The sequence below is a fragment of the Bactrocera neohumeralis genome, chromosome 5 (genome assembly GCF_024586455.1).
Source record: "Bactrocera neohumeralis isolate Rockhampton chromosome 5, APGP_CSIRO_Bneo_wtdbg2-racon-allhic-juicebox.fasta_v2, whole genome shotgun sequence".
NCBI classification, from domain to species: Eukaryota; Metazoa; Arthropoda; class Insecta; order Diptera; family Tephritidae; genus Bactrocera; species Bactrocera neohumeralis.
Window position 1 is genome coordinate 3,693,907 of NC_065922.1, and position 13,364 is coordinate 3,707,270.

A 13,364-nucleotide genomic window follows, 5' to 3' on the forward strand; every position below is an offset into this window, starting at 1 on the left:
CTGTCGCCTCTCAGGTTGTTGTGCGGTGCTCATTTGCGGTAATAATCCTGCTTAGTGGAGCGGATTTTCCCGTTAACTATTAGAAGGCTCAAGGTTTGGCTTAGCGTTTCGTTATTTTGAGTTTTTCTTCTCTTTTTCGACTTTTTTTTTGGGAACAAGTGTGTAAAAGTAAGCTTGTGTAAGAGCCTTAAGAGTGCCAAGAATTAGTATTTATACAGGGTGACACGCATAATAGAGATTCATTTATTTTTCATCGTTATTTTATGTTATTGTCCTTAGTCTTATTTTACGGTTCTAAATGGATGATCCCACAAGCTTTAAGTTACTTTAAGTGGCTGACAAATCTTTTATGAAAATATGTACTTTTAATCTCAAAAACTCGTTCGCTAGAGCAGAGACGCGATTAAATTTTGTGTGAAACTCAGTAAATTTGCGACAGAGACGTTTGATATGATCAAGCAGGCTTACCCAGATGTTGCTTTAGCAAGAAGTGGTGTGTTTCGGTGGCACCAGACGTTTTTGGAGAGCCGGAAAGAGGTCGCTGATGAGGACCGGAAGAATGAGCAAATCCAAAGTGAAAACGATGCTCATTGTCTTTTTTGACCTCAAAGGCATCATCACCATGAATTGGTTCCTCCTGAGCAAACCGTCAAAGGCACGGCTCACACCGCCTTTCTTGTGAATAGCTACCTAACCAAAGCCGGCACCCCCACGCTTTCGCAGCCGCCCTACAACCCAGATGTGACGCCGGACTTTTTTTGTTTCCTTGTCCAAAAAGGCCCATGAAAAGGGATCCAAGTATCATGCACCTCGGATGTATATACGCATAGACATATTTATTATATTACATATTTGGTATCTATTAACAATTTTTTCATATGTCATGAGCAAATTCAATGTTGTTGCTCTGAATTATATTCTAAGTAAAGATTCCTCAAACTGAATCGATGTGGTTTTGTGTTTAAGCATCTACAGCATTATCACGCATCTCCCAAGTTTCACTTGTATTTCGGGTCGCCAAATTCAGTTTGTGTTGATACAATTTTATTTTTGTTATAATCAAATGCTCTCAGCCTGGAAGCAGTAGTAAAGTTTTATGGCAAACTTGATCCTCACGAAAATTGAAGCATCTCTTCCGAGTTCAAGGCACACACACAACCACAAATACAAAACATTTTTCATATACGAATGCGAATGCATGCAAATCTTCGTGTCTGACACCCGTGACTTTGCCAGAAATTTCCAGTGCGGCTTTACTGCATTTTCATTTTGTCATTGAATATACGAACTTTCAGTCATTCTCCTCCAAATTGCAACTGCTGCATTTGTGGGGTTCTTCTCCCGCCTCGCATCCCTCCAGTATTATGCAGAAAACGGGTGGGGCGGCAGCTGTATGCAAATTGTATCGCAGCGCTTGTCAATATTGTTGTAAGTGATACGTGGAAGTTTCTCTTTTAGCGTGAGCGGGAACTGAGGAAGCGGGCGCAAACCCATACACAGATAAATACGCAGCGACATAAAAGTAAAGTGTCCCGCAGAATACGAGCTTAGCGCACACGCTCGCTCAAGAATGAAGCAATATTAATAAACAAAGAGAGATTTCTGAAGCAGTGAAATTCAAAAGACGCGCGAAGCACATTCTTCAGTTCTTTGCATCGCAAAAAGTGAAATGAGAATATTGCCAAACAGATTTGACCGAAAATATGCTTGATTTGATTAAAATATATGACTTCCCAGCAATCGCCATGAAATATGACGACGATTTGTATGCTAAGTTTTTGCGGAAGAAGAAGAGTGAGTCATCTGGTTGCATTGAATTTTTTGGTTTCACTTCTAGTAACATGAAATGCGGATGCGGGGATGTGCATGTGTTGAAGATTGATTGCGCGAAGCTTAATTTTCTGGGACAGAAGTGAAAATTTCCTATTTTACATAACAGTCTGCAGAAATATGTTTGTCTGTTCGACTAAATAATTGTTCTGGAAAGACAGAACTCATATTAAAGCTTACCTAAACTTTAAATTAAAAATTCCACTATCTATCAATTACAGTTATCTTGATGTAGATAAGACATACATCAATTATATTGCCTTTTATGCTGCTTTTCGAACGGGTAACAGGATGTTGATAAAAAAGGGCTTGACGATAACGGTTGTGTTATATAACTTAAATTTATTGGGGGGAAGGCTAAATATGTGGGGATATAGCTCAGTGGTAGAGCATTCGACTGCAGATCGAGAGGTCCCCGGTTCAAACCCGGGTGTCCCCTTAATTACATTTTTTTATGCACTAAGCTGGTGCTGGAATGCAAAAAACCACACTCTCTAATAACAACAACGCTATTATTTTTGCAACTTGCTATGTGTATATGAAAGCGAAACAACGGTTCGTCAACCATCAAATTTGCTGCTGAATTTACTAACGAAACAAGACAAGCTATCATATAAGGAGTGCATTGCCTTAAGTTGGTCGCTAAGAATGGCGTCATCGCAGCTTCACGCTTTGCAAGAGACAACGATGAGTCATTCTAACGGTTAGTACATTTTGGAAATAATTTTTTTTCCAATATTGGGGAAAGGGTTAAAAAGTGTGGGGATATAGCTCAGTGGTAGAGCATTCGACTGCAGATCGAGAGGTCCCCGGTTCAAACCCGGGTGTCCCCTAATTAAGTTTTTTGTTTGACAGCTCATACACTTGAGAAGTTATTTAAACACTAAGGAGCAAATTCTACACTTGATTTTTGGTTAGTGTAATTAATACCCAAACAACTCTTAAAAGAACATAAAATAAGTATAAAAGTAATTATTAAAATAATTTTAGATACGTAGGAAATAATTAAAGTGTGAAATTACAGATTCTAAAAATGTTAAATTTTTTCATGAAGAAAGAACAAAAAAAGCCCATGATCCATTTCGAAGTTCTTTGTTATCATTCAAAAGAACATCCTTTGGCATTTACTTTTTGAAGGTTATCTCTTTCAAATGTTGGCCGCGGCTACGTCTCAGATGATCCATCCGTTGAGTCCATCTTTCGATGACTCGTCCGAGCATTTCAACTGCTAACTGGCGAATAACAAGTTCGATGTTTCCTCAAAGGGCTGAATCGAAGGGGATTGTCCGCATTCGACTTTAGACATTACATATCCCCACAGGAAAAAGTTTAACGGTGTAACATCACACGATCTTGGTGGCCAATCGCGCCACACAAAACATAAAATTATCTGCTCACGGTAGTGTTACCTCAATAAATCCATTGACTAATGCGATGTCATTTTTGAAGAAATATGGATCGATGATTCCTGCGGCCCACAAATCACATCAAACCGTTAATTTTTCGAAATGCTTCAAGAGCTCTCTTCAAGTCTCAAAGCCGGCAATTTTGCTTGTTTAAATACCAATTGAGTCATAAATGGGCCTCAACGCCGAACAAAATTTGCCTCGAAAAAGTCGCATCTTTTTGGAACTTTTCAATAGACCATAGTGCGAAGCGATATCGCTTGGGAACGGTCAAGCGGCTTCAGTTCTCGCACAAGCTGTCTTTTGTACGCTTTCAATTTGAGATCTCGACGTAAAAGGCGCCAATTCGTTCCATACGTCAGTCCGAACTGCTGCGAACGGCGCCAAATCCGCTCTCCAAGGTCTTCGTGTACGCTCTCAGCTAATGGCTGCTATATTTTCTTCACTGAGTGCTGGACGCGATCTATTCGGTTTAATATTATCCAATAATGAAAGCTGGGTCTCAAGATGGTTGATGGTGTTGCGAATAGTATGCTCAGTAGGCCGATTATGTTGACCATAATTTGAGCGAAACCGACGAAACGTATTCTTTAGAGAACGTGAATTTTCTTAATAAAGTTGAACAATTTGTAAACGTAAAAAGCCAAACAATTCTAAACAAAATAACGAGACAGCTTGACAAGACTTTCAAGTGATCTATCAAAAAAAAGGCTATTGAAAAAAGTACCTCTACTTGGATCATCCGTTATTTAGTGAACCTGATTTAAAAAACATCAAAAATTATAAATAAACATTTTCTAGGCAACTCTCACCCTTGAGTTTTGAGAAGGGTAGTAAATGTTGCGTTTTTTACGGTTGGAAGAAAACATTAAAAGGAAAGAACAAACTAACCTGAAACAGTTTTTGAGAAAGTACCCTCAACTTGTACAGCCCGAGCATAGGGCAAAATATGTTGCATTAATTTTTTTGTTAGAAAAGAAAACGCTATAAAAAGTCATGATTACATATTTCTTCCGCACTACAACAACAGTCTGTTAGACGATACCGGAATTCACATCGATTGTACACACCCAAGGTTTGTTATTTCGGCGACTTAACCCTGGTGGGGTGTGTCTGATTAAGCATATTTTTTTAATGCGGGATGAGTAGAAAGAATTATGTCTGCTTCAAACATTTCTTCAAAACTACGATACTAATATTTAATTTTAGTTATTAAGGGGTTCTCTCTAGATAATTCTGTTAGGAGTTATCCTTCCAACGCGGGCGCATCGCTTTTCCAAGGGGTCACCGGAAATGGCGTCGCAATGGTCGAGCTTAAGATATTTTTTCTGAAAATTTTCAGAATTTCTTTGTTAATAGCGTATGTTTGTAACAACAAAAAATTCTAATACAATATTAAATTTTTATATGAGAAAAAAATTGTTTAAAAAAAGGTTGTTTTTTACCCGAGGGAACCCCTTTATCAATTTAAATAATATAATTTTCATAAATTTATTACCAATAACAGAGAAAGGCTGTTAACATAAAATACATCTGTTATATCTCTGTTCAAAGCAAATGTTAATGATTTTATTCCCACCATAAGCTGAACAGAGTTCAAATACAAATACAAAAGAAAGGAAAAGACAAAAGCAAAAGCACAGCAAACACAAACGAATGAAATAGAATATTCTGCACACACAAGTAGTGCATATTGAAATACCGTTTTGGCGAGAAAATTTTATGTGGGGATATAGCTCAGTGGTAGAGCATTCGACTGCAGATCGAGAGGTCCCCGGTTCAAACCCGGGTGTCCCCTTAATATTTTTTTTTCTTAGAACACTTTAATTAAAATTAAAAATTTGGCCGGAAATTATTATTAAAATGTTTTTTAATTTAATTTCATCATATCATACATGGTTTATTGGTAAATAAAGTATTGTGAAATAATAAACTATTTCTCATATGATTCATGGTTTATACTAAAATATAACCTGAAGCAGAACAAAACACAGAAAACGCAAGATATACAACTTTTTAGAGAGGTCCCACCAAATCTTTTTGAATAAAATGTTGGCATGTTATCCTTTCAAATAGTTTTATATGCTCTTTAAATTCTCCTCGATATATGTTTTATTAATTTCAAGCTAATTTACCTAATTTAAATGCAATTCATGGAATTTCCTCCACAAAAATACAATGAGCAAAATAATACCATTCTCTTTCCTTCAAAATGTGAACATAAAACGGAGTCTACCTACCGAAATGTACAGAACCCTTATTAAAGTTTACGCTTTGCTTTCAAATCTAAAACTCGTCTGTACATTCACTTTTGAAATAATTGCGCCTTGATACTGATTTGAGTATAAAATAAAGGTTTATTTTTTATAAAGCAATAAGCAGGTAAATGTCTGAGTGCAAGCTCCATTCCATACACGCAAGAGTCTTTGTATATAAAATACCGAATTTCAAATTACTAGCAATAAACTCCTAAGCCCTAAAGAAAAATTAATTATTGTCGTCCCATAATGGTAAAGACAAAAATAGATAATCTTGGTCAAACAATCTATTAATTGAAGTTTGCATAATAAAATAACAATTTTTCATGTTACGACACAAACTAGTAAAACTTGCAAATGACTTTGGTACACCAATAAAATAATAAAGTGCAGCAAGAAAGTAGTTAGAATTGTTCTTGCCCCAAACATATGAATATCTATCACGAAGCCCAACCGTATGTAGGGTGTAGTGACAGCCCAGCCACCTATCCCCAATAGGAAGTTGTTTTGTGTGCATTTTGGCGACGAAACCCCAACTGGGGATATAGCTCAGTGGTAGAGCATTCGACTGCAGATCGAGAGGTCCCCGGTTCAAACCCGGGTGTCCCCTAAATAAATTTTTTGTTTCTTCAATATTTTATAAGCTGTAACTAATAATACTAACTAATAATTTCAGCATCAGATTTGCCTTTTTTCACTATTCCGACTTTCTCTATGGTTGAATTCAATTCTGTTGGTTTGGACCAGCTTAGAAGATAGGATAGTAAAAACAATTCATAAATAAAAAATACAGTGAAAGCTCTATCAAATGGACGCTCTATTAATCGGACATCTCCATTAACCATGCACATTGACCGGTCTCAGTTCGTTGATGTTTATTAAGTACAATTATTAAGCGAACAACTCTACTAACTGAACAGAACGACTGGTAAGCAGACATTGAGAAAGCAGCCTTAAAGTCGTTATTTTTTCCAATGAAATTTATTTGTATGAATATATTCAAAATTAAACCTCAAGTACAATCCCTTGGATGCTTATACCGACAAAAATTTTTCGCCTTCATTCGTAAGTGAAATTTTCAATGTATTGAATATTTTATTATGTGAATAATAGTATAAAATGTATACCAACCACAGCAACAACGCGTGGCCGGATCCACTAGTAGTTAAATAAAGTATTTTACTAAAAATTACGTAGGGAAATATATAAAAAAAAGTCGATCGGGCTCAACCGGGATTTGAACCCGGGACCTCTCGCACCCAAAGCGAGAATCATACCCCTAGACCATTGAGCCGCACAAATTTATTTCGAAAATTCTGCTATTTTAGCCCCACACATGCGCATTTCACCATAAACAAGCAATTCACCAAATCCAACACAATAAGCTATTCAGTTTATATGTTGCCACATGTACACAAATCTATTTGGGTACATTAAATCCCAAACACTTATTTTGTGAACATGAAGTATGTGATAGCCGCACTTTCAAAGCCAATTGAAGATTCTCAACAAATTTTAAAGCTTTTAGTTTTAAGTGTAAATAATTTGTTTTAGGCTCTTATGTCCCCGATAAAATATTGAGTATATGATTAAATGTGTGTTCTTATTTTACGTAAGTTGAAAACTTCAAATTAGACAACGAAGAGTATTCAAACATTTATAAGAAATCATCCGACAGTCTTCAAATCCATTGTAAGAAAACATTGCCTGAATGTGCGAATTAGAATGATCAAACACAATTATGTTTATAATATGTTGTCACAAGTATAACCATTTTACTTTTATTTATAAAATAATTGAAATTTTTAAGCTTAAACAATTTTTTTTTTCAAATACATACATACATATGTATGTGCGTGCCTTTGCAAAATATCCGTATTTTCTTAAGAAAATAATTACAAGATGTTCAACAAAAAGCCATTTGGAGATGCGGGGCATCGATCCCCGTACCTCTCACATGCTAAGCGAGCGCTCTACCATCTGAGCTACATCCCCACATAATTCCACTAAGCCAAATGCACAATAATACCACAGTCAACTTGTCGCTGCATTGTTGATTCATACAAAAGCGATTGCTCGATGTTGAGTTCATACAAACGGTTCGCAGAAATATAGTATATAGTTGCTTTTACTCAGTTTCTTTTCTCATATGCAAACAAACATGCGTGAATAATTACAATCAGCTACATATATCTAATTTCGCTTTACTGCCACTTTAACTCGAATAGTGTTGTGTGGGGATATAGCTCAGTGGTAGAGCATTCGACTGCAGATCGAGAGGTCCCCGGTTCAAACCCGGGTGTCCCCTTAATAGCTTTTTTCTAGAGTTGCCTTTTTATATTTTACAACAGATTTTTTTTAATCTTTTATGTAAATAATATAAAATAAATAAATTTGTGCACAATTGCATATGATCGCATGTTGTATGAAACCAGCAGTAGGAAATGAACACGTAATGCTGACGGATAAAGATAGTGAATACTTGTGGCACAGTAAATCTAAGTATGACTAGCTAATACATATGTATGTTTATACCTATTAATGATATACATATATCTGCTAGCTCTCTTAATAAGTATACTTTAGATTATATAGTCCCTGATGGATGACTGAGTTCAAAAGTTTCGATGTCTGCTCGATAAGTCATGTGAGAAATAACTGATGATTTCTTTAATTTTATCGATTTTGGAATGATATATGCAAATTTTTGAATACAGAAATTCGATAAATCGAATTTTATAAAAGAATTTGATCGAGTATCTCAATGTGTTCTATTTTAATTATTTGTTTGAAACTGTTTTAATTGTTAAAATTTTACACGTTCAAAGAAAGAGATCCGTCAAGAAGATTTAAGCAAAGCATAAAACTAAAATAAAGAATATTAATAAATATTAACAATATTCAATGTCATGTCGGCATTATGTGATTTTATAATTCCATTAACTTTTCTAAGCAACCCTTTCGTTTAAAAAACACACTGTGCGCTTACAACGGAGTCTGCGGCTTCATATGCGTCCCTTTGGTACACTGAAAAATAAATCAAATAAATCAGGTAATCAACAACTAAACACATGCATGTCGTTTGTGTGTTACGCAGCAACACTCCGAGCTAATCAGCTTATCAGTTGTCGTTTGTACTCGCAAACGCTGCAAATGCACAGTTGTGCCGACCAGCCCTCATTCAGTCGCCGCTACACAGCACGCGCAACTGGTACTCTCTCGGCGCAGCACTTAGCAAACGATTTGATTAGATTTATCAAAAGGGAAACTTGTGAATTCGCCAAATATGAATCGCTGGCAAAATCGTGTAGCCGTGGTGACCGGCGCCAGTTCGGGCATTGGTGCGGCCTGTGTCAAGTTGATTGTGGCCGCGGGCATACAAGTAGTGGGCCTGGCGCGGCGCGTACATCGCCTGGAGGAGCTCAAGCAATCTCTGCCTACCGAACAGCAATCGCTTTTCCATTTCAAGCAGTGCGACGTTTCGCAGCAGCAGCAGGTGAGCGAGGCATTCGATTGGATCGAACAGACACTGGGTGGCACCGACTTACTCGTCAGCAATGCGGGCATACTGCGCGATGGCAACCTGGTCGACATGTCAGTTAGCGATATACGTGATGTGGTCAACACCAATTTGATGGGCTCCATTTATTGTTTGCAAAATGCGCTCAAAAGCATGCGAAAGCGCAACTATCCCGGTCACTTGATTTTCATCAACAGTACTGCCGGTCTGGCGGGCTACAATCCGGGTAAGGACGATCCGAGCTTAAACGTCTATACGCCGACAAAGTTCGCTCTGAATGCGATCAATGAGATTTGCCGACAGGAGTTGATCACGTTGAAAACGAAGATCAAGACGACGGTGAGTGCACAAAGTCTCCGCCAGCGGTGATATTGAAGAACTTTAGTTTTTGAATAGTGATTATTTTTTGATTTGTCAGAATATCAGCCCCGGCTGGGTGTCCACCGAAATCGTGCCGGACGAGACGAAAGCTCAGTTGGGTGATGTTATACTGCAGGCCGACGATATCGCCAATGCCGTAATTTATGCGCTCTCCACGCCCCCGCACGCACAAGTGCAAGAGATAACGCTGCGCGCCGTCGGCGAGTGGTTCTAAGATAGCCGATTAGCCCATAAAGGAAGGGAAGGAAGTACAATAAAATAATGCGCGCCGCTACCCGGTAACCAGCAAACACTCACATATATAAACATATATGAGTATGTAAATACCAAAATAAATATATTTAGCTAATTTTTGTACAAGTTTCCAGCTCTCATTCTCATTCTCATGTCGTGTTTATTTTCGTTATAAACAATTTGTATTTACTGTTGTTGTTATGTAGCCGTAACTCAATTGTTTACTTTGCATTCTCTGCGCCGCTGGCCACACAAAATCTACTTAATTTGAAGCGGCCGCTCGTTGATTGTGTTCGACAGATGAAGTCATTAAACTGTCATCACCTGATAATCATAAAATTACGTGTTTGTTGCTATTGTAGTTGCCATTGATATTGTTTGTGGGCGATCAGTGCGATGAGTGCGCTCCAATAAGCAAATTAATAGCAGCAGATTTACGTGAAATTAATTGAAGGCGCACAGAGCTGGAGTGCCGTGCGAAAAGAGAGCAAGAGAGATGCAGAGAAAAATTGGAAAGAGTATGAGTGCGAGAGACAACGAAATTGTGCACAATGAAAAGCGGGAGGCGTGTGCAGCTGGCCGAACGCACATAATCACCACAACAACAATCTAATCAATACAACAATTGAGTTGTGTTGACTTTTCTATCGGCGATAAATGTCAGTTAAGCGATTAAATTATTCAGCAGGCCTCTGGAAGAGACTAATTAAAAACAAATAAGTGCCGGAATTTGCAGAAAAGCTTGACAGCACTGTTTATATACATACGTACAGACGCACAATTTATAGCAACATAGTACTAGAGAGTAAGAGAGAATAAAATAAAATATTTAAATGAAAAACTCGAGTCTATGAAACTCTTCTGTGAGCACTTGATTTTTCTCCAGAAATTGTGTTGATTTTTGATAAGATAAAGATACAAATATAGATTATGAGAGTTTCGTCGCACTTGTTTCGATATTTCTGAGACTTTTCATAAGATAGAGGGGTTTTCAACAGAGCAAACGATGCCATATTTTTCCCCGCTCTTTTGGCATTTCTCTTCAGTAAGATTTGCATTTGATCATGGAAAGATATACGATCCGACAACAAGTCGAATTTAATTAAATTTACTACCGAAAGTCGGAGTCAGTGGCCTCAACTTTAAGGTCGGATTTTTCAATAAGAGCGATTTAAAAGTTTTTTTATAACCGAATATTTTTGTCTCGAATTGGATGATACGAACTTGGACAATATATGATTCCCACAGAACGGGGGCACAAGCCACACAGTAAATGTCACAATCGATTTATTGAAAACCAAGTTCAGTGAACGTGTTATCTCACGAAATGGCCCAGTCAACTTGCCGCCTCGGTCGGGGCTACTTCAAGTCTATAGTCTATGACAACAAGCCAGCGACGATTGACGAACGTGGTGCGAATATTGAACGTGAAATTGCAGCTTTATGCTTGAAAAAAATTGAAAATTGGGTTCAGCGTCTGGATTTCTACAAGCGTGCTCGTGATAGCCATGCAAAAGAAATACATAATGGCATCGAATGTATGTGCTACAGAATTTCATTTATATCCCAAACTGTTTTATTTAAAACTCTTTTGTAGCGCTCTTATTGAAAATCCTTAAACTTACATGAAACTAAACATGAAATTTGTTCTCTGTTGGAAACAGATTTTTGGGCCACATACAGTTTAGTTTCATTTCCTGTTCTTAATGCATCTACCGGTTAAGCTCGTCTTTAGTTCGGTTTAGGTCGGAATGTTTGCTGCTGATGAAAGTTATTTGGTTAGGTTCTAGGCTTATGATGTTGATTATATTTTCATTATAATTTGTAGGGAGTTTTTAGCATGTCTATTACAGGTTGATGAACACTCGATAGGCGGCGCTGGTGAATGACTTGAAACCAAAAAAATAAAGATCAAATATATATATTGGGTAGTCGAAGAAGTCTTTTCGTATTTCTATTTATACTAATAAATAAAAAAACAAATATGTATTTTGCCATTTTTTCGCCACAGACTTTATTCCATCGGTCTAAATCGAAATTTCGAAGTTTCCAGAACGGAAACGAGCGAACAATAGTTGTGCTACACGAACTCATACAGCATCGTCACCCTAAACTTTGCAAATTTCATTGGTGGCTTGGGTGGTATTCTGGCATTCTTCCCTTTTTATACAAAAATATAGCGAATTTCTTCATTATTTTCACTCATTTTTGAACAGTGGTAACTTTTTTTCAACTTCTCAAAATTTATTTGTTTTTTGTTTAGATGAAGATTATAATTTCATCTTTCCAACACCATATGGTATGACACAATGTGATTGGCAGCACTGGAGATATACGACTTCAACGACATCTATTGACAAAATACGAAAAGACTTTTTCGACTACCCAATCCATATATACATACATATGTATATATATCATTTTCAGCAGTTAAATAAAAAAAATCATCTATTTCTTCGACAAGGCAATTAATTAAACGCGAGAAAAAAAATTTAGAATATTTGTATTGGCTGTCATATCTGGCCGCATGATATATTCACACATTCATACTAATACGCACACTTAGTTGGAATTTACTAAATTTTAGGGCCTAAGGCTTGTGGAACTGAACGAACAAGTATCTTAATTAAAATATTTCACTGCAAACAATGCTAAGAAATTCCAATGTTTAACTTTGTCAAGAGAAGCCCGCAGGAGTTGTGAATTCTCATTTTCATAAGGAACACAAGCTCTCAAACATGTTGATCCCTGAAAAATGTACAACTCCTGGAATTTACACGCATGTCGTGGCGTACTTGTGTATGTGGGTGTAATTCAAAAATGAGCAAAGTGTTGAAATTGCGAAGATGTGTGCGCCGATGTTGAGTTATGATAGACAATAAATTGGATAATGTGTGCGTGAGGGTTAAGCTGCAGAAATATGTGCGCGGGAGTGCTGACAACCTTCACGAAGACAATCCACAATCCACAAATATGCCACGCTGCATGTTAGTATGCGTGCGCTGGAGTTAAGTGCAATCGAGTTTAATTAAAAAGTGAAAAATAAAAGCAAAATATAAAAAGTGAATGACAGAGCATAAAGCAAACTTTTTCAGCTGCCGAAAAGCAAAAATAATCGCTTCCTGTTGCCTACTAGAGGGCGCTTTGCATCCCCAACCGAGCGCGTGTATGTGTGTGAGCGCGTTTTTTACTAGCTACTGGAAGCCACCGCACAAAATGCGGTTGTGTGTACGAAGGGTGTACATACATATGTATGTTTTTTTATGCAAAGCTCGTTCTTGCACGACGCTCATACACATGCAGCAGCGCATAGCTGACTACGCTTTCATGCTCCTCATCGTTTTTTCTGGGTTTTTTCAGACCCCTGTCATAGTCGTAAAGGTTGCTTAACGCGGGTTGACTGCTGTTGATTCTGCTCGCAGCCTTCCGCTCGCTGTTCTTCGGGCTTAATGAGTTTTGAAATTCGGTCTTGCGCTTGCACCTGCCGCACACATGTGGCCAGCACACACATAAGCGCATATACTTGCCGTTATGTGTAGCTGGCGTTACAACGCGGGTAAATTCCTGAGCTCCGTGAGGCAAACGGCACTTTTTGTTGCGCAGTTTTCACGCTCGAAACACCATGACGAGCGACCGAATTCAGGTTATGTGCTTAAAAGCTGGCACGAAAAAAGCGCGTAGAAGGGAGAAAGGAAAATTTCAGGAAGCATAGGTGGAAGGCCAAAGACCAACGGC

At 37.7% G+C, this 13,364-nt stretch overlaps 2 protein-coding genes and 7 non-coding genes across 12 annotated transcripts in view; 6 read left to right on the forward strand and 3 right to left on the reverse strand.

The window, feature by feature from the left end:
* Positions 1-13,364, reverse strand: part of LOC126760632 (eye-specific diacylglycerol kinase) — a 213,050-nt gene that overhangs the window by 112,841 nt on the left and 86,845 nt on the right. The window lies entirely within an intron of this gene.
* Trnac-gca (transfer RNA cysteine (anticodon GCA)) lies at positions 2,198-2,269 on the forward strand. Its single transcript has one exon. It is a non-coding gene; the product is annotated as a tRNA-Cys (tRNA).
* Trnac-gca (transfer RNA cysteine (anticodon GCA)) lies at positions 2,592-2,663 on the forward strand. Its single transcript has one exon. It is a non-coding gene; the product is annotated as a tRNA-Cys (tRNA).
* Trnac-gca (transfer RNA cysteine (anticodon GCA)) lies at positions 4,963-5,034 on the forward strand. Its single transcript has one exon. It is a non-coding gene; the product is annotated as a tRNA-Cys (tRNA).
* Trnac-gca (transfer RNA cysteine (anticodon GCA)) lies at positions 6,033-6,104 on the forward strand. The gene has a single exon. It is a non-coding gene; the product is annotated as a tRNA-Cys (tRNA).
* Trnap-ugg (transfer RNA proline (anticodon UGG)) lies at positions 6,717-6,788 on the reverse strand. Its single transcript has one exon. It is a non-coding gene; the product is annotated as a tRNA-Pro (tRNA).
* Trnaa-agc (transfer RNA alanine (anticodon AGC)) lies at positions 7,417-7,489 on the reverse strand. Its single transcript has one exon. It is a non-coding gene; the product is annotated as a tRNA-Ala (tRNA).
* Trnac-gca (transfer RNA cysteine (anticodon GCA)) lies at positions 7,731-7,802 on the forward strand. The gene has a single exon. It is a non-coding gene; the product is annotated as a tRNA-Cys (tRNA).
* Positions 8,656-9,758, forward strand: LOC126760660 (farnesol dehydrogenase). The gene is made up of 2 exons (XM_050476475.1): positions 8,656-9,353; positions 9,433-9,758. Exons 1-2 carry the CDS (start codon positions 8,781-8,783, stop codon positions 9,607-9,609), a joined length of 750 nt encoding a protein of 249 aa, XP_050332432.1. The 5' UTR covers positions 8,656-8,780; the 3' UTR covers positions 9,610-9,758.

What these genes read in the sequence shown, in the direction of transcription:
- LOC126760660 (XM_050476475.1), top strand. Translation starts at nt 8,781, where the DNA reads ATGAATCGCTGGCAAAATCGTGTAGCCGTGGTGACCGGCGCCAGTTCG. An exon ending in AAACGAAGATCAAGACGACG is followed by an intron (nt 9,354 to 9,432) that starts GTGAGTGCACAA and finishes TTGATTTGTCAG; the next exon opens with AATATCAGCCCCGGCTGGGT.